Here is a 22,640-nt window from a genome sequence, read left to right on the forward strand (position 1 = left end):
GTTGCCATTCCCAATAGTGACCTGGTCTGCACCTTGATATGGTTGATAACAGGAAAGAGTATTGAGATCATTAGTTATGTGATCAATAGCAGCAGAGTCAAAGTGCCATGGGACTGATGATGATGAGGATACAGCATCAGAAGAAGAAGCAAGCAACAAAGGCCCTAGGTGCTAAAGATGGAGAGGCATTAGGATTAGCATGTGACATCTGATAAGAAGACTGAAAATCCATTCGGTGCCAACAATGAAGGGATAAATGACCAAATCCTCTACAAATTTGACAGGCTTGAGAAATCTGAGAATGAGATTGAGAGTATCATCCTCTTCCTCTAGTAGAATTACCAGAAAATCTGCCATTGCCTCTGTAAAATTTGCCTCCTCTTCCTCCTCTAAAAGAGGATCGACCTCGAAATGAACCAAAATTGTGTCCTCGAGGTGAAAAGGTAGGAGGAGGAGAAGTAAAACCTTTTATGGTAGAGAATGCTACTGTTGGTTCTGAAACCTTTCGTCTTTGCTTCCATATGAACTGCTTCAGAACACAAAAGAGAAGACAACTCTTCCATTGAGATACAGCCAGATCTGGCTCAAATTGTTGTTTTGAAAGCATCAAACTCATCAGGAAGGCCATTCAAGGTTAATAGAACAAGATCTTCATCATCAATAGCTACTGATGCAAGAGTCAACTGACTCACTATGTCTTTGATTTTTGAAAGATATTCCTCCATTGATTCAGACTTCTTCACCATAGAATTCAATTTATTCTTCAGTTGATGGATATGAGACCTTGAAAGAGAAGTGTATTTCTTGTGAAGAGCAGACCAGACTTCGGCACAATGATGAAATTGAAGAATGATGGAGTAGATCGAAGGAGATACAATAGCATTAAGGCAACTCAACAAGTGAGCATCAATTAGATTCCATTGAAGAAAATCTGGATTAGTAGCTTCAAGACCATTAGCATCAATGATTGTAGGAGGAGGACAAAGAATAGAACCATCAACATAGCCAAGGAGATTGGTAGCTCGAAGTATATTAGAGGCTTGACTACTCCAAATAATGAAATTGGTGGAGTCAAGCTTAACAGTAACAAATGAAGAAATATTTGTGATCAGAAGTGCAAGATTTCATGGAATTGAAGAAGACAAAGATAATACGGAAGCTGCCATGGAAGAACCCTCTATGAGCTTCACAGCTCTAATACCATGAAGAAAAGATGAAACTATTATTCCATTCTTTCAATATTACAAAATGTTCATATATGTATATATCTATAGCTGAACCTATACAACAGATTTGTATCTAAACACATGTGCTAACACTACAAGAAAATACAGAATTGGCGACCACTTTTGCCGACTAAAAATATTTTGGTTGCCAAAAGTTGTGGAATTGGTGACCAAAAATTATGTTAGTCGGTAAAAGTACAATATTTAGCTACTAATCTTTTTTAGTCGGGGTATATTAATTTTTGGCGACTAAAAAAAAATTTAGTCGCTAAAAATCTCACAATTGGCAACTAAAAAAAATTTAGTCGCTAAATTTGCCACAATTGGTGACTAAAAAAATATTTTGGTCGGCAAAATAAAAATTTATCTTTCGCGACCAAAAGTTTGGTCGGCAAAACTTTAATTTCAGCGACTAAAAAATATTTTGGTCGCTGTATATATAGTTTTGGCAACTAAAATAATTTTGTCGCTGAAAGAAAAATAAAAATTTATTTTTTATCTTTCGCGACTAAAAGTTTGGTCGACAAAACTTTAATTTCAGCGACTAAAAAATATTTTGGTCGCTGTATATATAGTTTTGGCAACTAAAATAATTTTGTCGCTGAAAGAAAAATAAAAATTTATTTTTTATCTTTCGCGACTAAAAGTTTGGTCGGCAAAACTTTAATTTCAACGACTAAAAAATATTTTGGTCGCTGTATATATAGTTTTGGCAACTAAAATAATTTTGTCACTGAAAGAAAAATAAAAATTTAATTTTTATCTTTCGCGACTAAAAGTTTGGTCGGCAAAACTTTAATTTCAGCGACTAAAAAATATTTTGGTCGCTGTATATATAGTTTTGGCAACTAAAATAATTTTGTCGCTGAAAGAAAAATAAAAATTTATTTTTTATCTTTCGCGACTAAAAGTTTGGTCGGCAAAACTTTAATTTCAGCGACTAAAAAATATTTTGGTCGCTGTATGTATAGTTTTGGCAACTAAAATAATTTTGTCGCAAATTGTCACATTCCGCGACCAAAAAATTTGTTTAGTCGCTGAATGAAAAATGAAAATTTGCTTTTTATCTTTGGCAACCAAAATTTTGGTCGGCAAAATTTTAATTTCAGCGACTAAAAAATATTTTAGTCGCTGTATATATAGTTTTGGCAACTAAAATAATTTAGTCGCTGAATGAAAAATGAAAATTTATTTTTTATCTTTGGCGACCAAAAGTTTGGTCAGCAAAAATTCAGTTTCAGCGACAAAAAATTATTTTGGTCGCTGTATATATAGTTTTGGCAACTAAAATAATTTAGTCGCTGAATGAAAAATGAAAATTTATTTTTAATCTTTGGCGACCAAAATTTTGGTCGGCAAAAATTTAATTTCAAAAATATTTTAGTCGATGTATATATATTTTTGGCAACTAAAATAATTTAGTCGCTGAAAGAAAAATAAAAATTTACTTTCACTCATCACTCTTTCTCTCTCTTTTTGTCTGTCTCTCTCTTTCTCTATGTGTCTCTGTCTGTCTCTCTCTCTCTCTCTTTCTCTATGTGTCTCTGTCTGTCTCTCTCTTTCTCTCTGTGTCTCTGTCTCTCTTCTCTTTCTCTCTCTGTCACTCATCACCCTTCTCTATCTGTTTGTCTTTCTCTCTCTCTCTGTGTCTCTGTTTTTGTCTCTGTCTCTGTCTCTCTTCACTTTCTCTCTCTGTCTTTTTTTTTACTTTCACTTATCACTCTTTCTCTCTCTTTCTATCTGTTTCTCTCTTTCTCTCTGTGTCTCTGTTTCTCTTCTCTTTCTCTCTCTGTCACTCATCACTCTTCTCTGTCTGTTTGTCTTTCTCTTTCTCTCTGTGTCTCTATTTTTGTCTCTGTCTCTCTTCTCTTTCTCTCTCTCTCTCTCATCAATCTTCTCTATCTATCTATCTCTCTCTCTATGTCTCTCGCTCATCTCTCTTCTCTCTGTGTCTCTCGCTCATCTCTCTTCTCTTTATCTCTCTCGTCTCTCTTCTCTCTCTCTTTTCTCTTTATCTCACTCGCTCATCTCTTCCTGTCTCTCTCTCGTTTATCTCTTTTCACTCTTTTTTTCCCTCTCTCTCGTTTATCTCTTTTCATTCTTTTTTTCTCTCTCTCTCTCTTTCTTTGTCTGTCTCTTTTTACCCATCTTTTCATCTTTCTCTCTCTCTATTCTCTTTCTCTCTCTTACTCATCACTCTTCTCTCTCTCTGTCTCTCTTGCTCATCTCTCTCTCTGTCTCTCTCGTTCATCTCTCTTCTCTCTATGTCTCTCTCGCTCATCTCTCTTCTCTCTATCTCTCTCTCGCTCATCTCTCTTCTCTCTATCTCTCTTTCTGTCTCTCTCGCTCATCTCTCTTCTCTTTATCTCTCTCTCTGTCTCTCGTTCATTTCTCCTCCCTATTTGTCTCTTTTTCTGTCTCTCGCTCTCTATCTCTTTCTCTCTTTGTCTCTCTCTCTCTCTCTTTCTCTCTCTCTTCTTTTTCTCTCTTTCACTCATCACTTTTCTCTGTCTGTCTGTCTTTGTCTCTGTCTTTTTTTCCTTTTTTCTCTCGCTCATTTCACCTCTCTCTATCTTTCTCATCTTTTTTCTTTCTCTATCTCTATATCTCTCACTCATCTTTCTTCTCTCTATCTCTCTTGTTCATCTTTCTTCTCTCTCTATCTCTCTTTTTTTCTATGTTTTTCTCTCGATCATCTCTTTTCAATCTCTTGCTTTCTCTCTTTGTCTATCTCTCACTCATCTCTTGTTTCTATCTCTATCTGTATCTCTATCTCTTTCTTTCTCTGTCTCTCTTTCATTCATCACTCTTCTGTCTCTATTTCTCTGTCTATGTCTGTCTGTCTCTCACTCTTCTCTTTCTTTCTCTCTGTGTGTCTGTTCGTTTGTTTGTCTCTCTCCCCCATTGTGTTCACCTTGCTCACACTTTCCATTCCCTCTTCTCTATTTACCGAGCTCTTCACTACAAGAAAATGCACTTTTAGCGATCACTTTGTCTCACTCTCGCCTATCACTCTGTCTCTGTCTATCTCTCTTCTCTATATGTCTTTCACTCATCTCTCTCTCACCACCCATCTCCTCTACCATATTCACTACTACTGCAAATGTCATTCCACTACCAGCATTATTACCATTGTTGTCATTCCACCTCTACGACTACCATTCCTACCACCATCGTTACACTACAAGAAAATACACAATTGGCGACCACTTTTGGCGACTAAAAATATTTTGGTTGCCAAAAGTAGTGGAATTGGCGACCAAAAATTATGTTAGTCAGTAAAAGTACAATATTTAGCTACTAAATTTTTTTAGTCGGGGTATATTAATTTTTGGCGACTAAAAAAAAAAATTAGTTGCTAAAAATCTCACAATTGGCGACTAAAAAAAATTTAGTCGCTAAATTTGTCACAATTGGCGACGAAAAAAATATTTTGGTCGCGGTATATATAGTTTTGGCAACTAAAATAATTAAGTTGCTGAAAGAAAAATAAAAAATTATTTTTTATCTTTCGCGACCAAAAGTTTGGTCAGCAAAACTTTAATTTCAGCGACTAAAAATTATTTTGGTCGCGATATATATAGTTTTTGCAACTAAAATATTTTAGTCGCTGAAAGAAAAATAAAAAATTATTTTTTATCTTTCGCGACCAAAAGTTTGGTCGGCAAAACTTTAATTTCAGCGACTAAAAATTATTTTGGTCGCGGTATATATAGTTTTGGCAACTAAAATATTTTAGTCGCTGAAAGAAAAATAAAAAACTATTTTTTATCTTTCGCGACCAAAAGTTTGGTCGGCAAAACTTTAATTTCAGCGACTAAAAATTATTTTGGTCGCGGTATATATAGTTTTGGCAACTAAAATATTTTAGTCGCTGAAAGAAAAATAAAAAACTATTTTTTATCTTTCGCGACCAAAAGTTTGGTCGGCAAAACTTTCATTTCAGCGACTAAAAATTATTTTGGTCGCGGTATATATAGTTTTTGCAACTAAAATATTTTAGTCGCAGAAATAAAAATAAAAAATTATTTTTTATCTTTCGCGACCAAAAGTTTGGTTGGCAAAACTTTAATTTCAGCAACTAAAAATTATTTTGGTCGCGATATATATAGTTTTGGCAACTAAAATATTTTAGTCGCAGAAAGAAAAATAAAAAATTATTTTTTATCTTTCGCAACCAAAAGTTTGATCGGCAAAATCTTAATTTCAGCGACTAAAAATTATTTTGGTCGCGATATATATAGTTTTGGCAACTAAAATATTTTCGTCGCTGAAAGAAAAATAAAAAATTATTTTTTATCTTTTGCGACCAAAAGTTTGGTCGGCAAAACCTTAATTTCAGCGACTAAAAATTATTTTGGTCGCGGTATATATAGTTTTGACATAAAAAATATTTTCTTCGCTGAAAGAAAAATAAAAATTTACTTTCACTCATCACTCTTTCTCTCTCTTTCTATCTATCTGCCTCTCTTTTTCTCTTTGTGTCTCTATCTCTGTCTCTCTTCTCTTTCTCTCTCTTTCACTTATCACTTTTCTCGGTCTGTCTGTCTCTCTCTGTGTCTCTATTTTTGTCTCTGTCTCTCTCTCACTCATCACTCTTCTATGTCTCTCCCTCTGTGTCTCTCGCTCATCTCTCTTTTCTCTATCTCTCTCATCTCTCGTCTCTCTCTGTCTCTCTTCTCTTTATCTCTCTCGTTCATCTCTCCATGTATCTCTCTCGTTTATCTTTTTCACTCTTTTTTTCTCTCTCTCTCTTTGTCTGTCTCTTTTCACCCATTTTTTCATCTTCCTCTCTCTATTCTCTTTCTCTCTCTTACTCATCACTCTTCTCTCTCTGTCTGTTTGTCTATCTGTCTGTCTCTCTCTTTCTGTGTCTCTCACTCATCTATCTCTTCTCTCCTTTCTGTATCTCTCTCTGTCTCTTTCGTTCATCTCTCTTGTCTCTATCTCTCTTGTTCTTCTCTCTTCTCTCGCTCTCTCCCATCTCTCTTTTCTCTCTGTCTCTATTGCTCATCTCTCTCTTATTTCTATCTCTCTCTCTCGTTCATCTCTCTTCTCTCTATGTCTCTCTCACTCATCTCTCTTATCTCTATCTCTCTCTCTGTCTATCTCGTTCATCTCTCCTCTCTCTCTGTCTCTTTTTATGACTCTCACTCTCTATCCCTTTCTCTCTTTGTCTCTCTCTCTTTGTCTCTCTTCTTTTTCTCTCTCTCACTCATCACTCTTCTCTATCTGTCTGTCTTTGTCTCTTTTTCTCTTTGTCTCTCGCTCATCTCTCTTCTCTCTATCTCTCTCATCTTTTTTCTTTCTTTATCTCTCTCACTCATCTCCCTTCTCTTTATCTCTCTCTCTCTCTCTGTCTCTCTCACTCATCTTTCTTATCTCTCTATCTCTCTCTTTTTCTATGTTTTTCTCTCGATCATCTCTTTTCGCTCTCTTTCTCTTTCTTTCTTTGTCTATTTGTTACTCATCTTTTGTTTCTCTCTGTCTCTGTCTCTATCTCTTTCTTTCCATGTCTCTCTCTCTCTCTTTCTCTCTCTGTCTCTCTCTCACTCATCACTCTTCTCTCTCTCTTTCTCTCTCTATTATTTATTATTATAATTTTACTTTTTATTTATTATCATTTTGGAGGGATTTTTAAATTAATTTGGTGAGGAACTCTAGAGGGATTTCAAACACACTAAAATGAGTTAGGGCTTAAACACATCTCTCTCTCTGCCATCGATTCTCTCGCGCCTCTGTCTCTCTCATTCCATCACTCTCTCTTTCTCTTCACCCATTTTGTCATCTTCCTCTCTCTCTTCTATTTCTCTCTCTTACTCATCACTCTTCTCTGTCTGTCTGTCTGTCTCTCTCTCCCTGTGTCTCTCACTTATCTATGTCTTTTCTCATATATTTTCTCTCTCTGTCTGTTTTGTTCATCTCTCTTCTCTCTATCTCTCTTGTTCATCTCTCTCCTCTTGCTCTCTCTTATCTCTCTTTCTCTCTCTATCTCTCTCGCTCATCTCACTTCTCTTTATCTCTCTCTCTCTGTCTCTCTCGTTCATCTCTCTTTTTCTATGTCTCTCTCGCTCATCTCTCTTCTCTCTATCTCTCTATCTGTCTCTCTCGTTCATCTCTCATCTCTCTATGTCTCTCTCGCTCATCTCTCTTCTCTCTATCTCTCTCTCTGTCTCTCTCATTCATCTCTCCTCTCTCTTTGTCTCTTTTTCTGTCTCTCACTCTCTATCTCTTTCTCTCTTTGTCTCTCTATCTCTCTCTCACTCTCTACTACTACTATTACCTCTCATCTACCACCGCCACTCTATCTCCTTTACCACTACCACAACTTTACCACTAATCTCCTTCGCCATCACCACCACCACCACCACCAGCACCTCACATCCACCACCTTCACCACTACTGTCGCTTTCTCTTCTCTACCACAAAAAATTAGTTCTTGATTTTTAGTATAAAAAAAAAATCGGCCACAAAAAAATATTTTTAATTGACCATAAAAAATAATTTTATTTTAACGAAAAATATTTTTCATTGAAATATTACCCCTACTTCTACCAAATAAAAAAAATTCATTAAAAAAAATGAAAAAAAATTTCCCCCTTTTTTTCACTAACCCGCCTGCCCAAACTTATTTCCCCCCTTTTTACCGTCTTTCCCCCCCTTTTTTCATTTCCTTTCAGGTTTGCAGCGCCCCTGTTTCGAAACAACACGTCTCTCTCTCTCTCTCTCTCTCTCTCTCTCTCATGGAGGCGAGCGACGAGCGGCGAATTTTGGTTCGAGTTATGAGCTCCGAAGCTACGTCTTCAAAGCTTCTTCACCAATTGCTGGGACCAGAAAATGTGCAGCGTTGGTGTCTGGGTTGTCCTCTGTTACTTCACCAACGATTTCATCATTCAACGAGGTTCCAATCAGCTCAATCTCTATTTTTCTTTGTTAAAAAATGGTTTTGATTTTTTGATTTTTGTTTTTTTGTGCGATTCTGATTTCTATCTATGTGGGTTTTGACTGTTACTTTGTTGGGTATGGTTGGGTTTGGCTGATCATCACTGGCCGAGCTCCTGCTTTGCCTTTGTGGGCTATGAGTATCATCATCCATTCGATTCGGTTCTATCTTTGCATCTATCTTCTTTCTTTTTTGATGACTTTTTTTTTTTTTGTTCTTCTTTTCACTTTTCACTTCACTTTTCTTATTTGTCTTCTTTCAGATCATGTTAGCTAGAATAGCGATTTGGGTTGTTGCTAGTCTTGCAAGATTCAATATTGTTATTTATTTTTTTATCTGAATCTTCAAAGCACGTTTTATGATTACTGTGTGGAATATTCATGTTCATGATTCCTAGTTATCCCAACTATTTGGAATTGATCATGGTCTAGTGATCTGTTCTGAATTGAATCAGATTCTGTAATTGATCTTAATTTTTGAATCTATGCATCTGTTGCACAAGTTGCTGTATTTATTGATTCAGATTCAGATTCCTAATTATCCCAAAATTGTAATATTGTAGAGAGTTTCACAAATGATTCAACATTAGGGTGAAAAGGGTTTAACAATTTATTGGTAAACTTTTTTCTGTATTTTCTGAGGTGAGCTAGCTTGCCATATCATGAACCTATTGGTTGTTCTGTTGGCTTGTCTATTCATCATGATCTGAACTTGCTGATTGCAAGACTAAGTGAGTTTAATTTGCAGGACCACATGATTCTGCTATATCAATGTGTTCCACATGTATATGTATCTTTTCTACCTCTTTCGTATTTTTGTGTTAATTAAATATATATATGTAATATGCACCTCAATTAGGAGAACAGATGCGCAAGCATTTTTTTGTGTGTGTGTGTGATAGTACTGTACTTACTGTTTTGGATTTTCACTATCAAAAACTCAAGTTTTTCCCAAGAGTACTGGATGCAAATATGATATCACAGGTTTGTTTGTTATCTCTCTTGACATTTTGTTCTCACTTTTTTTTTTTTTTCGTGTTGGACGAAACTAAAATATTATATATATATATATATTTTTTTTTTTTTCCTTCTCTCTAGGTCCTAGAAACCCTTCTCACATTGCTTTTACCCTTCCATTGTGTTATGAGAGTGTTTACTTAGGCACTTCATTCTTAATTTTCTTAACATACAGAATCATTCTTGTAATGGTATGATACAAGAGTACTGCAGCTCCCTTGAGATGTTTTTCCGTTAAATAATCCTTTGAATTTGTTATGTCAGTGTGCATCTGCAGTTGATAATTTGGCTACTTATTATTTCAAGCACATAACGGTTGGAGAGTCCCCCACTACACCAGCTGCTCTTAATCTTGCTCGGCATGTTGCAGGTCGCCCTGGTGTGTTTCCTGAAGTAAGTTGCTTCTTCTTTTTCTTCTTTTTTTATAAGTAGTTAACTGATTTCTCTTCATTTGAAATGCATATTATCAGCTTAAATATTCTAATGACAATTGAGAACCATAGGGTTTGGTTTGTCATAATGCCGACAGTGAATGGTGTCATATCAAATATAATTATGATAAATGATAATAAATTGGAGGTGACGCAATATTGTTTGCATTGGTGACATTTTATTTATAATTTTCAATACCTTTGTATAATGTGCTTGGCTCACTTTATGCGAGATGATCCTTTGTGATATGAGAAATTGTTCTTATTTTTTCTTCTCTTTTTCTTGGCACAATAATTTTCAGAACAATATCATGAGGGATTACACACATCATTTTGACCTTTGGTAGAATGCATTAGATGGGCATTCTTTATGGAGGAATGATATTTTATGATTTTTAAATGTAACAAAAAACCATTGATTCATCTCATTTGATCACACAAATTTCTTTCATAAATGTGTGATTTGGATCCAAATTTCCTTTGATACATCTCATCTGATCACACAAAAATTTAGAAGCACTTCATTTTGTTCACTGATGAGTGAAAAATTGTATGTGTCTTGCTTTTAATATTTTTTGTTCTTCTTTGTTAATATTCATGCCATATTTATCTAAATTCTTGATATACATGCCATCTCTCTCTCTCTCTCTCCTTTTTGTTATTGCTGATTATTTATTTTGTTACTTAACTAGATATTGAAAACCCTCTTTGAGATTATCCTATTTGAGGACTGTGGCAACCAGTGGAGCCTTAGCAGACCAATGTTGAGCTTGATACTTATAAGTGAAGAGGTAATAGTTGAAACTGCAAATTTTGAATTCCGTTCTTGTTTTGTAGTCTTCCTGTTTCGCAGTTCTTTTGTATGGAAAGTACAAACTAAACAGTGGTCTTAAAAGGGGTTGGAATCTAAATTGTGGGATTTGTCAAACAACCAACCATCATGTGTTGCATAAAACAAATAAATCAAGAGAAATGAGATATACCTTGAGAAATTAATTTCCATGGAACTCAAGAATTTTTCCAATTAACCACTAGAGAATCTAATTGCCAACCATTGTTCTGAACAACATAAATTATGCTTAATTTGGCAAAGTAGTGAAAAAAACAGCTTTTATAATTGGCTTTTGTCATCTTTAGTGGACTGTTAAAATTTTAATTTATATTTTTAAAATTCCAGGGACTTTTACTCTAAAATCTCTTAAAATCCAAAAAAAAATTGAAAAAGTCTACTAAAGACAAAAAAGTTTACTAAAAATTGAAAAATTGAGTCTTTGATTAATCGAGTTGACTTGTCGGAATCAGAGGCCGAGGCGTCTTTGGATTTTCTTTTGCATGAAGCTAATGAGGCGTTGATCAGTGCCTTTCTTGTTCTGTTGGGAGCAAAAGGAGAAACTTATGAAGAAGTATGCTCTCTCTCTATATATATGTATATATATACACACACACACACACTTTCTATACTACTATATGAAGCACACAACTCAGCTAGTGTCACTCATTTTCTGATATACCCAAATTGCTTGTATGTAACTGTTCAAGTTTCTTATTTAAATCACGCATAACTTTAGAACAGTTTCTTGTTGACATATAGCAAACTGGAAAGGGGTGACCGGATTGAGCTTCTTGTTGACAAAACAGCAACAATGCAAGACAGTGCTTTTCATTTTAAGAAACAGTCTAGGCGCCTCAGTCGTGCTCTTTGGATGAAAAATGCCAAGCTCTTGTAAGTACTGGTCCCTTGCTATTAAGTTAGACCTTTTTTTTTCCCTAAACATTGTTTGGAACTATATTCTTTCTCAAAGGTAGCGCAAATTATTCCGTTGATTCTTGCATTGTGTTTCATTCGATGTGTGCTTATTGCGGGGAGCTTGATGAATATTTATGATATTATTGCAGATCATCCCTGTATTTTTAAATGGTCATTTTTAAAACACAATTAAAAACTTACACAAGCAGCCCAACACTGGTCATTTTCTAAACTATGATATCATTACATTTGAAAATGGTCATTTTTAGTCGTTAGTTTGAAGCTGATAACTATTGCTCTATTTGATCAACCTATCTGTCTAGATGCCCTTTTTGAATTTCCCCCCCCCCCCAATAAATTTTATGTGCTAGAAGCTCGATTTAATGATATAATGTTTTGCTAGATGGACTCTCTACCATTTGAATGCTGTTGGAATTTTGACTTCTTTAGATGATTACTTGAAGTCTTATTATATACACAATTAAAAAAAAAAAAGAAAAAGGGCCCAATTAGTATACATTAATGCGTCTTTAAATAACCATAATTTAGGTATTTAGGAGATATTGTAGGATAATCCAAAAAACTAGGAAACTAATATAACGTTATAAGCTTATTCCTAAAAAAATGCAAATATCAAATAAAATAAATCAAATACAATTTTAAAATTACAAAATAACAATCCAAAGGGATATGAAGCTTGTTCCTCACAAAATTGTGAATAAAGATGGAAAGCCTTGTATCGAAGTTAAGATTAAGGATGCAAAGCCCAAGGTATGTAGCCCTGAGAAGGTCAGTGCTATGATTCTAATTAAGATAAAGGAGACTGTGAGGCATTCCTTGGGAAGAAATTCAATTAAGGATGCTGTTGTCACAGTTGTTGGTGAGTAGAACTCTTCTAAATTACTACTATTGTTCTCCACTCTTCCAAGGATGCTGTGGTACTCCCTTTTACTTTTTTTTGCAACCTGTAGCCTACTTTAATGATGCCCAAAGGCAAGCTACCAAGGATGCTGGTATTATTGCTGGGCTGAATGTTGCTAGAATTTTAAATGAACCATCTGCTGCAGCTATTGCCTATGGATTCGACAGTAAAGGCGGTGAGAAGAACATCCTTGTGTTCGACCTTGGTGGTGGCACATAAAAAGTTAGACAATTTTTTTTTTTTTTTTAGCACAACAAAGCTATTGCAAATCTCAAACTGTCATGATGATACATTTGATGGACTATATAATCAAATAGCACCAACCACGGATCCACTAGTAACAAAAGGGTTTAGAGTGTCTGGTCGATTTGTTGCCATCAAAACTTTGATGTTCCCTCGAGCATCAAATCCATCAAGCTGATTCACAATTTGAAGCATAGTGCGCTGAACCTCATTGTCTCCACCCACACCATCATCAAAACGTGCACCTCCTATGGCATCTAGTTCATCAAAAAACACGATACAAGCTTTTTTGGAACGTGCCATCTGAAATAGTTCACGAACCAGACGGGCACCCTCCCTAACATATTTCTTAACAAGTTCACTTCCAATAACACGGATGAAACACGCATCAGTTCTATTAGCCACAGCTCTAGCTAAAAGTGTCTTACCGGTACTAGGTGGACCATAACATAGAACACCCTTAGGAGGGTCGATTCCGGGCTTCACAAACTTTTCAGGATCATTCCTTTGGAGTAACTACATAAGGAGAAACAAATAAACCATAAACAAAGAAAAAGAAAAGAAAAGAAATGAAAAAACAGAGAAAACCATAAATAAGAGAGATTGTTTTCAACACTATAGTAGTCTTCTATGTCTGTCTGTGCTTGTCAAGCTTGATTGTGTTTGCCATGACCATATATGAACCTTGCACTTTTCTCTGTGTAAACATGAGTCTCATTGTCCAATCTGTTAATACCCATTTTAAATTTGTAATTAGTAGCTTATACTCTGAAATTGATAATTTAATTACCTGCAAATGAGTTAGAAATTTTGATTTGAACTTACGATTCTCTGAAATTGATAATTTAATTACCCATTTCAAATATTGTCATTAAAAACCAAACCTAACATTATTTCTCATTTTCTTTGGTATAGATGGATGATGGATGATCTCGTGCACGAAGCTAAATTGTACAAGACTACTTGACAGTATAAGCATTTTTGGGAGGATTAAATATTTTTGGATGGATGTGTATGGATAACAAATATTAGTAGTTTTATTTGTTGATAGCTGCGCATGGATAACAAATAGTTATGTTTCAAATTGTTATACTAGATGGATGTGACTTGTGAATGAAAACTTAGAATAGTTGTATTGTGTCGAATGTTAATGAATTATGTATTTTGTCAAATGTTAATGATTCAGTTGATTTGAATGATGCTTTGAAATTATAGGTTTATTATGGATTGAATGAATTATTAGGAATTACAGGTGTATTGTTTTCTTGCTTTTGGCGACCAATTTATTAGTCGCGACAAATAAATAATTTTTTTTCGCAAAAAATGACAATTGCCGACCAAGAGTTTTGGTCGCAAAAAATACATCTATTGCCGACCAAAACAGTTCTTGGTCGTGGAATCTCACTTTTGCCGACCAAAAGTTTTGGTTGCGAAAAGTAACAAATGGCGACCAAATTTTTTGGTCGTAGAAAAAATATATTTAGCGACGAAGAAGTTTTGGTCGTGGAATGTAATTTTTGCCGACCAATTTTGTTGGTCGTTGAAAATAATTTTTGCCGACCAAATTAGCGACTAACATGTATGGTCATTGAATGTAATTTTTGCCGACCAAAGTCTTTTCGCGACTAAATAGGTTAGTCGCAATAATTATATGTTTAGCGACCAACAATTTAGTCGCCAAATAGAATGTTTTGCCGACTAAAAATCTTTTTAGTCGCTAATTACTTTCCGCGACCCTCAATTGCCGACCAACTTGGCGACCAAAAAAATTGGTCGGGAATATGTTTTGCCGACCAAAAATTAGACTTTTGCCGACCAATTTTTTGGTCGGCAAATGTGTTAATTCTTGTAGTGTAATTACTTGTAACTAACTTTCTAACAAACTAACTCCCTAACAAACTATCTAACTAATCCATAGCTCATATAACAACTTTAAGCTAATGCAGCCACAGATACTCAGCTGCAGCTAGGCTTCATGTAGTTAGACTCATTGAACTATAACATGAGCTGCAACCTGAGCTGCGAGTGATCTTTGAGCTGCTCTTAGGCTTTGATTGAATATCCTCAACAAGCACTCAAGATAAATGTCTCCTCACATCTATTGATGTATACACGTCTATATGTTTATGTATAATATATATATATATATATATGCATGTACAATATACATATACACATGCACACATATTCAAAAAGAGACCCATACTATAAATTTTGGAAGCCGGATCTTGTACACATTCAAAAGTTCCATCACGACTTCAAATAAGTTTGAAAAGGCATTGTCCAACACCATTCCATCTATAGATGGGTCTTCTGCTCCATAAAGAAGACTGCATTACATCAAACAAAATCAGAGCATCACATTTCTGGAGTCTAATAATATATCATACAGTAAGAAAAGTGATTACCAATTAATGCCTCAGACATAATTTAAAACTAAAATGGTTGTCGATTTGATTGGTCTGCTGGTCTCAAAAAGTTTTAGTTTTAGGAGATTGACTTCCCCAATAACAAAGACAATTATGATAAACAAATATAATAGTAATTGGGTAGAGAAGGGTCAAGATGCGATACCTAATGACTGCACCCATAGAACGTCCCCAAAGACCGATGCATGATATTTGTTCACTGCTTCTCAAATAAGACACCACAACCTTGAGATCATCTTTCTGGCATGCAGACGAAAAGAAACTAACAAGCTTGACAAACACCTCGAGGATATCATTAACACGGAGAAAGAGAAAAATGCACCTCATACCAACCAATGCTCACATAATCACCATCAGACAAGCCAGAACCCGAAAAATCAAGAGTAAATACAGTAATATTGGATGGAAGAAGAATTGCAGCAGCCTCCAATGCTTCTATCCTGCATCCACTGCAAGGTCCACAGGAACAAAATGATTAATTTTCCACCTCTTAATATGTGAAGCACTCTTCATAGAGACTCCAAATTCTTTCAGAGAGTGATATAAGCAATATATCTTCTCAAGCAAGGAATATTTTGAGAACAATATGCAAATATTACACGTACAAGATTCACTAATACATATGAGTGCTAAACCCACAGTCAAGCATTAAGTTTTCTGGCAATAAAATATCTTCAGTGATTGTGACAAACCTGTTTCCATGGCAGTATATAACACAAGGTAGGGGAGTGTCTTCTGGGAAAGGTGAAGGCACAAAATGACGGCACTGCAAGGTGTGGCCTCTTTGATTCCTTAGCTGCAAATTCGAAATAATACGTAGTCTGCGAAGCTTAAAACCATAATAAATATGAAACAGAATGCGTATTGTAAATAGGTAGTGGCAATGGAAGCTGAAAGTTTGGTAATGGATGTCCACACTTGCCTCAAGGTCCCGTCTTTTGTATTTTCTGCCCGCAATAGTAAAATCCTTTCCCTGTAATGGATTATAATTGGCCCTGCATATCCAGCATATAGATGGAACGACAAATACAAGGAAGATTGAACATTGAGAAACGCTAGCAAAATCTCATAAATGCTGTATAACATTAAGGTACAAGTTAATAACATGAGAGAGTGTGAGGGCACCACCATTTAAAGTATGAGATGATAGAAGTGGTCAATCTAATCGGCTATTTGCAGAGACTAATGACTAATTTGTTCCAGTCAATTGGTGCTATTGGGCACGAGGACAACTTGAAAGAATGTTTTTGGGGGTAGTAAGAAAACCTGAAGCATTAAGTAAAGCAACTTGGGAGAATTTTTTTGGGTTAATTTCATTTTGTCCTAGGTGGTTTACGTTGAAAACACATACGCTCGAACTTCAAAAGCAACACTTAAACTTGGTGTTCATGACTAAAAAGAGAAATTATCATTTTTTTCCGTGCATTTTTAACAGCGAGAGTAATGCACACACTTAGAATTGACTGAATGATTGGGCAGTAGTTTTTCCACCATATTGAATGAATAGAGGGACAATATTGCCCTTGTTCTACCAGGCTACAGAGTTGCAGCATCACTGTCTGCAACTTTTTCTTCATTATAATTTAAGCATATGGTAGTGATGAGGACGAAAACGGCAATTACAATGTGCATATTACAAAGGAGCAGTATCAAGCAATGATTGGAGAACACATTCAAAAGTACAAGAGGAGGCTCAATAATTCCTCTGCAAGTCCTAAAACTACTCAAATTGGGATGCCAGTCCAAAAATTGTAGTTCCAAGGTTTCGAAATTGAGAAATGAGCTTCAAGGTGGGTTAAATAAAATTGAATCAACACCAGATCTTCTCAACGATGTTAGTCCTCAAAGCTGAGAAATAATCATCAAGTAGATTTTGCTCTGGAATATGGCATTAATAGGTTTCATTTTTTCTCAAAAACTAGTATAAGTGCAGATCTGTTTCACTGACATTTGAACTTTGAAATGATATTTTTTCTTTATTCAAATTTGGAAAACACTTTGTAGATCAATTTATGAACCTAGTTACTTGGATTTTGGGCGCAGCATCACTCATAGGATAATTAAAGCTTATGAAAAGCTAGCAGTATTGTTGATTTTGCCTGTTACCTAAAGGGTTCCCTTGATTTGGGTCATTGGCTGCAATGATGGCTAATGAGAAGAGATTTGGGCCTAGAAGCCGAGGAAGGGTGGGTAAGTATAGGCCCCAAAATCTTGTCATATTTATAGTTTTGTTTTTGAAGCTTACTGGTGCTTTTTCTTTTTCAAGTGAAAAGGAAGGTGAGTAGATCACTTAAATTGATGAGGGGTGCTGCAATTCGTACAAGGAAACTGGCCAAAGACATGTTGTCATGGAAGAGTGTCAATAAGGAGAGAGTATTCTTCTTTTTTTCCTTTGTTAAATTGTTTGAATGAACTTGGTTGTTAAAGGGCTTTTACAACATAGATCTTGCGTTGCAAAGAGGCAAATTTATTTGTAGTTTCACTACAGATTAAATAAGCTTTCTCACAAACTTGGACTGGTTCTGCCATACAGGAAAAATATATGGGGGTCTTCTCTGGTTGGTGCACCTGCTTCTATCTTGAACAATTGGGCTGATGAATTTAATCGTTTCTGTTCTGACTTGAAAGCTCTTCCTGATCGGGGTGAGCACCTATGTTTTGGCAGTTTGCATATGTTCAATAGTCTTGTATTTATGTGGGTAATTAAGAATGGATTCAAGTTGCACTAGGACGTCGCTTCAAACATAATCTTCACCCAACTAGTCAAAAGACAATTTTGCCCATGGTTTTCAATTAATTGTCAGCAGAAATAGAAGCTTTTAGACATCACTTACTCCCTCTATGGAGAGCACAAACAATTTTGCCCATGGTTTCCAATTAATTGTCAGCAGTCTATTTAAAAGCTCAAGACATATAGCTCTTGTTTGGAACCTTCGCTATTTTATTAAGTTTTAACTATTTTAATATATTAAAATTTTTGTATTTGCAAAGGTGATTAAATTTTTTTTTGTAATTAGATGTGATATTTTTGAAAGAAAAAGTGAAGTGATTATGAGTTTGATGTAATATTTTATCTTATTAATTATTTTATCATATTTTATCTTTTTATGAATTTTAACCTAAAAAACCAAAAAATAACCTTTGCCAAACAAAGCCTAATATATAGTTGTAGTTAACGGCAACATTCAAATGTAATCACAAGCTTCCCCTCTAACCAAAAAAAAAAAAAAAACACACAAAATGTAATCAGAAGCCAATAATAGGTCCAACAAACAAGTGAAGCATTGTCAGATGCGAAAAAATAAAGCAAACAAATGCAAATAATCAGGTGGTCGGGCATGCAATAATTTCAAGCCAAAAAAAAACACTAACGTGTCACATACAGAGGGTACAAGAGATGAATATACCTGGGCGGCCGAATGACAAGGTTGATTAATAGATCTATCATCTTGCACCGAGAAACAACTTCAAGCCCACGTCGCCCGATGAAATATCAACTAGTGTAGAGCCCAAAGGAGGCTGGAATTCAATTCTCAAAACCCTGAGTTGCCGTAGTCATTACTTTTGAATTAATTGTTCAATGACACTTGGGCTAAAAAAAAAAGGCTAAACATTAGGAGTAAGTTATGATTTTTTTGATAAAAGATAGTACAATTTTTATAATCAAAATGATGACCAGTAAAGTTTTAATATGCATTTAAAAATTATGTTTCGTTATATATTATTTAAAATTTAATTTTTTATTATTAAGATAAAAAATTATTTATTAAATATTTAAATTTAATTTTGTTTATATTTGGAGAACAAATTAATTTTTAAGGTATAGTTTTGGGATAAAATGAAATTCTAAATAAATTTTGATGTCGCGTCAACACGTTCCGTCTAATTGTAGACAGAATGTAACGGCAAGGGCTAAATTGATCAAAATTTCGAAAGTTTTGGTGTAAAATTAATATTAATCAAAGTCTGAGAGTCAAATTGAAAAACACATGAAAGTTTAGGAGGCAAAATAACATTTACTCCGTTTGATTTTCAACTCAAATCATGATTTAGATAAAAATAAATTCAAAACTCTTCTCAAAATTCATAATCAAATAAAATTTTCAAAACTCAATTCAAAAACTATTTTCAAAACTCATAACCAAATTCTTTTCAAAACTCGTCTCTGTTGAAAAAAGAAATTCCAAAAAAATATTTTTTATTTTGTTCTATAAAATTATTTTTATTTTTATTTTTTTTAAATATTTTTTTTTTGAAAGAAAAATATTTTTTATTTTTTTATTTTTTTAAGTGTTGACCTAATAATTTGTTATGATTTATATATATATATATATATATATATATATGGGTGATCAAAAAATTTAAAAAAATTAAAAATTAAATACTTAAAAAATAAAATAAAATAATTTTAAAAACATTTTAAAAAATATTTAAAATAAATACTGTGTACAAATATAGTCAATGCAGCACACATTAAAAAAAATAAATATTTACAATAAAAATATTTACCCTAAAAAAATAAAATTAAGAAAAATTGTAAATATTTAAAAAAATAAACTCGAAAAATTTCAAAATACAACTCAAAACTCAAAAACTCAAAACTTAAAATACAACTCAAAATTCTTTTCAAAACTCATTTCAAAATCTCAAAACTCAAAACTCAAAATATAACACAAAACTTAAATCATAATTTAAAAACTAAACCAAACGAAAGAGCTTTTTATTTGTTTGTTCATATATTTAAAAATAAAATTTGAATTTGGTTTGTTTATTTAGTACGCACTCTGTTTTTTGTAATAGTAAAATTTTACTCTAGTTAACAATATGTTGATCTGCTTAATGACAGTAAAATTCACTTTGAATCATAGTAAAATTTACTCTGATTCAGAGTAAAACTTTACTTGGAAACAAGCTGCGTGGATAGCTTTGCAAGAGAGTATTGTGTCATGAACCAGAGTAAAATTTTACTATTCAAATAATAGAGCATCATAAGAAGAAGAAAGACAGATAAGGAGAAAAAGTTCAAAGATAGAGCAACATGATAAAAAGAAGGAGAGAGAGAGAGCATAAATAGTGAGTGACACAGACACACACACACACACAAATAGAGAGAAAGAGAGAGAGAGAGAGAGAGAAAGAGAAAGAGTGTGTGTGTGTGTGTGTGAAGGATCTTAAATATGAGGTTTGTGAACATCGCAAGCCTTCATTTTTCAGTGACGACGACTGTGAATGATTCTCAAATATGTTGATCTGCTTAACGACAGTAAAATTCACTTTGAATCATAGTAAAATTTACTTTGATTCAGAGTAAAACTTTACTCGAAAACGAGCTGTGTTGATAGCTTTGCAAGAGAATGTTGTGTCATGAACCAGAGTAAAATTTTACTATTCAAATAACAGAGCATCATAAGAAGAAGAAAGATAGATAGAGAGACAGAGTTCAAAGAGAGAGAGCATAAATAGTGAGTGACACACACACACACACACATGTGTGTGTGTATGTGTGAAGGATCTTAGATATGAGGTTTGTGAACATCGCAAACCTTCATTTTTTGATGATGACGACTGTGAATGATTTCAAATATGGGGTTGTAGATGTGAGGAGTGACGGTGGTAATGAAGATGATAGAGAAAGAGTTCTATTGTGAACGACAGTGGAAAACGATGTTGGCGCCAATAGAGAGCAACGGTGATAAAAGTGAAACAAAGAGAAGAGAGATTGAAATGTGAGAAAGTTAATCTAATGTACATGCATATATCTACATAATAAAGCATAAGAGTTTTTGAAAATATGTCAAAATATCTTAGAGATATGTTTTATTTCAAAAGTTGAGATTAATTCCCAAATTCATCATAGGAAACTGGCCAATGACATGTTGTCATGGAAGAGTGTCAATAAGGAGAGAGTATTCTTCTTTTTTTCCTTTGTTAAATTGTTTGAATGAACTTGGTTGTTAAAGGGCTTTTACAACATAGATCTTGCATTGCAAAGAGGCAAATTTATTTGTAGTTTCACTACAGATTAAATAAGCTTTCTCACAAACTTGGACTAGTTCTACCATACAGGAAAAAATATATTAAAAATTATGTTAGTCCACAGACTGACTTCTATACTAAGAATTAATATTTTTAAATGGTAATTTGATCTTGTTGAGGATCGGGGGCACACCAGGGAACTCAAACAAGCAATAACACACAAGATTTAACGTGGTTCGGAAAGTCGCCTACGTCCACGGGCAGCGGATTCACTATATTGAACAAAATTGTAATTACAACACTCTGTAATTCTCACTCTCTCTTTGCTCTCTAAGCCTCTCACCTCTCAGCTGTACGTTTTCAACTCTCCTTAGCTTCTCTATATATAGAGATTACAAAGGCAAGAGGCACCCTTTGAAATGAGCTGGCTGCCAGCCCATTTCGGTGGCTTTCCAGATTGCTTCATGGCCTCATGGCCTCATGGCCAACTCACATGGCTTCCCCACCATGTAGCTGGCTGCTACTTTCCTTCACATGGCCAGAATCTCTGTAGCCAACTCAACAAATCTCCACCTTGGCGAGGATTCTCTTATCCAACATAGTGATCGATCAACACTGCCATGCACCCGAAGGTGCTCAGTTCCGAGAGATGTTGACCAAGTCCAAACAATGTTGGAACTTGATCCCAGAAACTACCTTTGTGAGCATATCGGCCGGATTATCTGCAGTACCAATCTTTTGAAGCAGAATATCCCCTTCATTCACAATTTCTCGGATGAAATGGAAACGGACATCAATGTGCTTGGTGCGGGCATGATGAACCTGGTTCTTTGCCAAACAAATGGCACTCTGACTGTCACAAAACACCTCAACGTGCTTCTGAACAATTCCCAAGTCTTCAATCAACCCATGTAGCCAAATAGCTTCTTTAAAGGCTTCCGTCACTGCCATGTACTCTGCCTCTGTAGTAGACAAAGCCACCATTGACTGAAGCGTTGACCTCCAACTTACCGGCCCTTTAGCAAGCATAAATAAATACCCTGTTGTTGACCGGCGTTTGTCTAAGTCACCAGCATAATCTGAGTCCACATATCCTTCCAAATTCTGCCCGAGTCGGTTATCTCTCTCGAACTTCAATCCCAGATTGACCGTGCCATGTATGTACCTTAGGATCCATTTCACTGCCTGCCAGTGATTTTTTCCTGGATCATGCATATACCTGCTTACCATACTCACAGCATGCGAGATGTCAGGCCGTGTACAAACCATAGCATACATTAATGCACCAACTGCATTTGCATATGGAGCCTGTGCCATATGCTTCCGTTCTTCTTCTGTGCGTGGAGACAACGAAGCACTAAGCTTGAAATGAGGGGCCAATGGTGTACTTACAGCTTTGGTTTTCCCATTGATGCCAAATCTGTCTAACACCTTTTTCAGATACTGGGTTTGTGTCAGACAAACCGTGCCCTTCTTCCTGTCTCTCTTGATCTCCATGCCAAGAACTTTCTTTGCTTCTCCCAAATCCTTCATTGCAAACTCCCTTGCTAACTGTGCCTTGAGTTTGTGAATCTCCACCTTGCTCGTAGATGCAATCAGCATATCATCTACATATAAGAGCAAATAGATGAAGGAACCGTCGGGAAGCTTACGGAAATATACACAATGATCAAATTGACTTCTTGTGTATTCTGTCTCCATCATGAA

General features: G+C 34.9%; 1 protein-coding gene across 1 annotated transcript in view; it reads right to left on the minus strand.

The window, feature by feature from the left end:
* LOC114266467 (uncharacterized) overlaps positions 1-18,405 on the minus strand; it is an 80,480-nt gene extending 62,075 nt beyond the window's left edge. Inside the window, exons 1-6 of the mRNA XM_082885635.1 lie at positions 18,365-18,405; positions 15,880-15,952; positions 15,650-15,753; positions 15,280-15,406; positions 15,103-15,197; positions 14,735-14,858 (exon numbers count right to left, since the gene is read on the minus strand). Of these exons, the coding sequence (XP_082741761.1) occupies positions 14,735-14,858; positions 15,103-15,197; positions 15,280-15,406; positions 15,650-15,753; positions 15,880-15,952; positions 18,365-18,405 (564 nt within the window). The remainder of the gene's footprint in view (positions 1-14,734; positions 14,859-15,102; positions 15,198-15,279; positions 15,407-15,649; positions 15,754-15,879; positions 15,953-18,364) is intronic.
* Between the last annotated feature and the right edge of the window lie 4,235 nt (positions 18,406-22,640).

This window comes from Camellia sinensis, chromosome 8 (assembly GCF_055761805.1).
Source record: "Camellia sinensis isolate YWXY chromosome 8, ASM5576180v1, whole genome shotgun sequence".
Taxonomy (NCBI): Eukaryota; Viridiplantae; Streptophyta; class Magnoliopsida; order Ericales; family Theaceae; genus Camellia; species Camellia sinensis.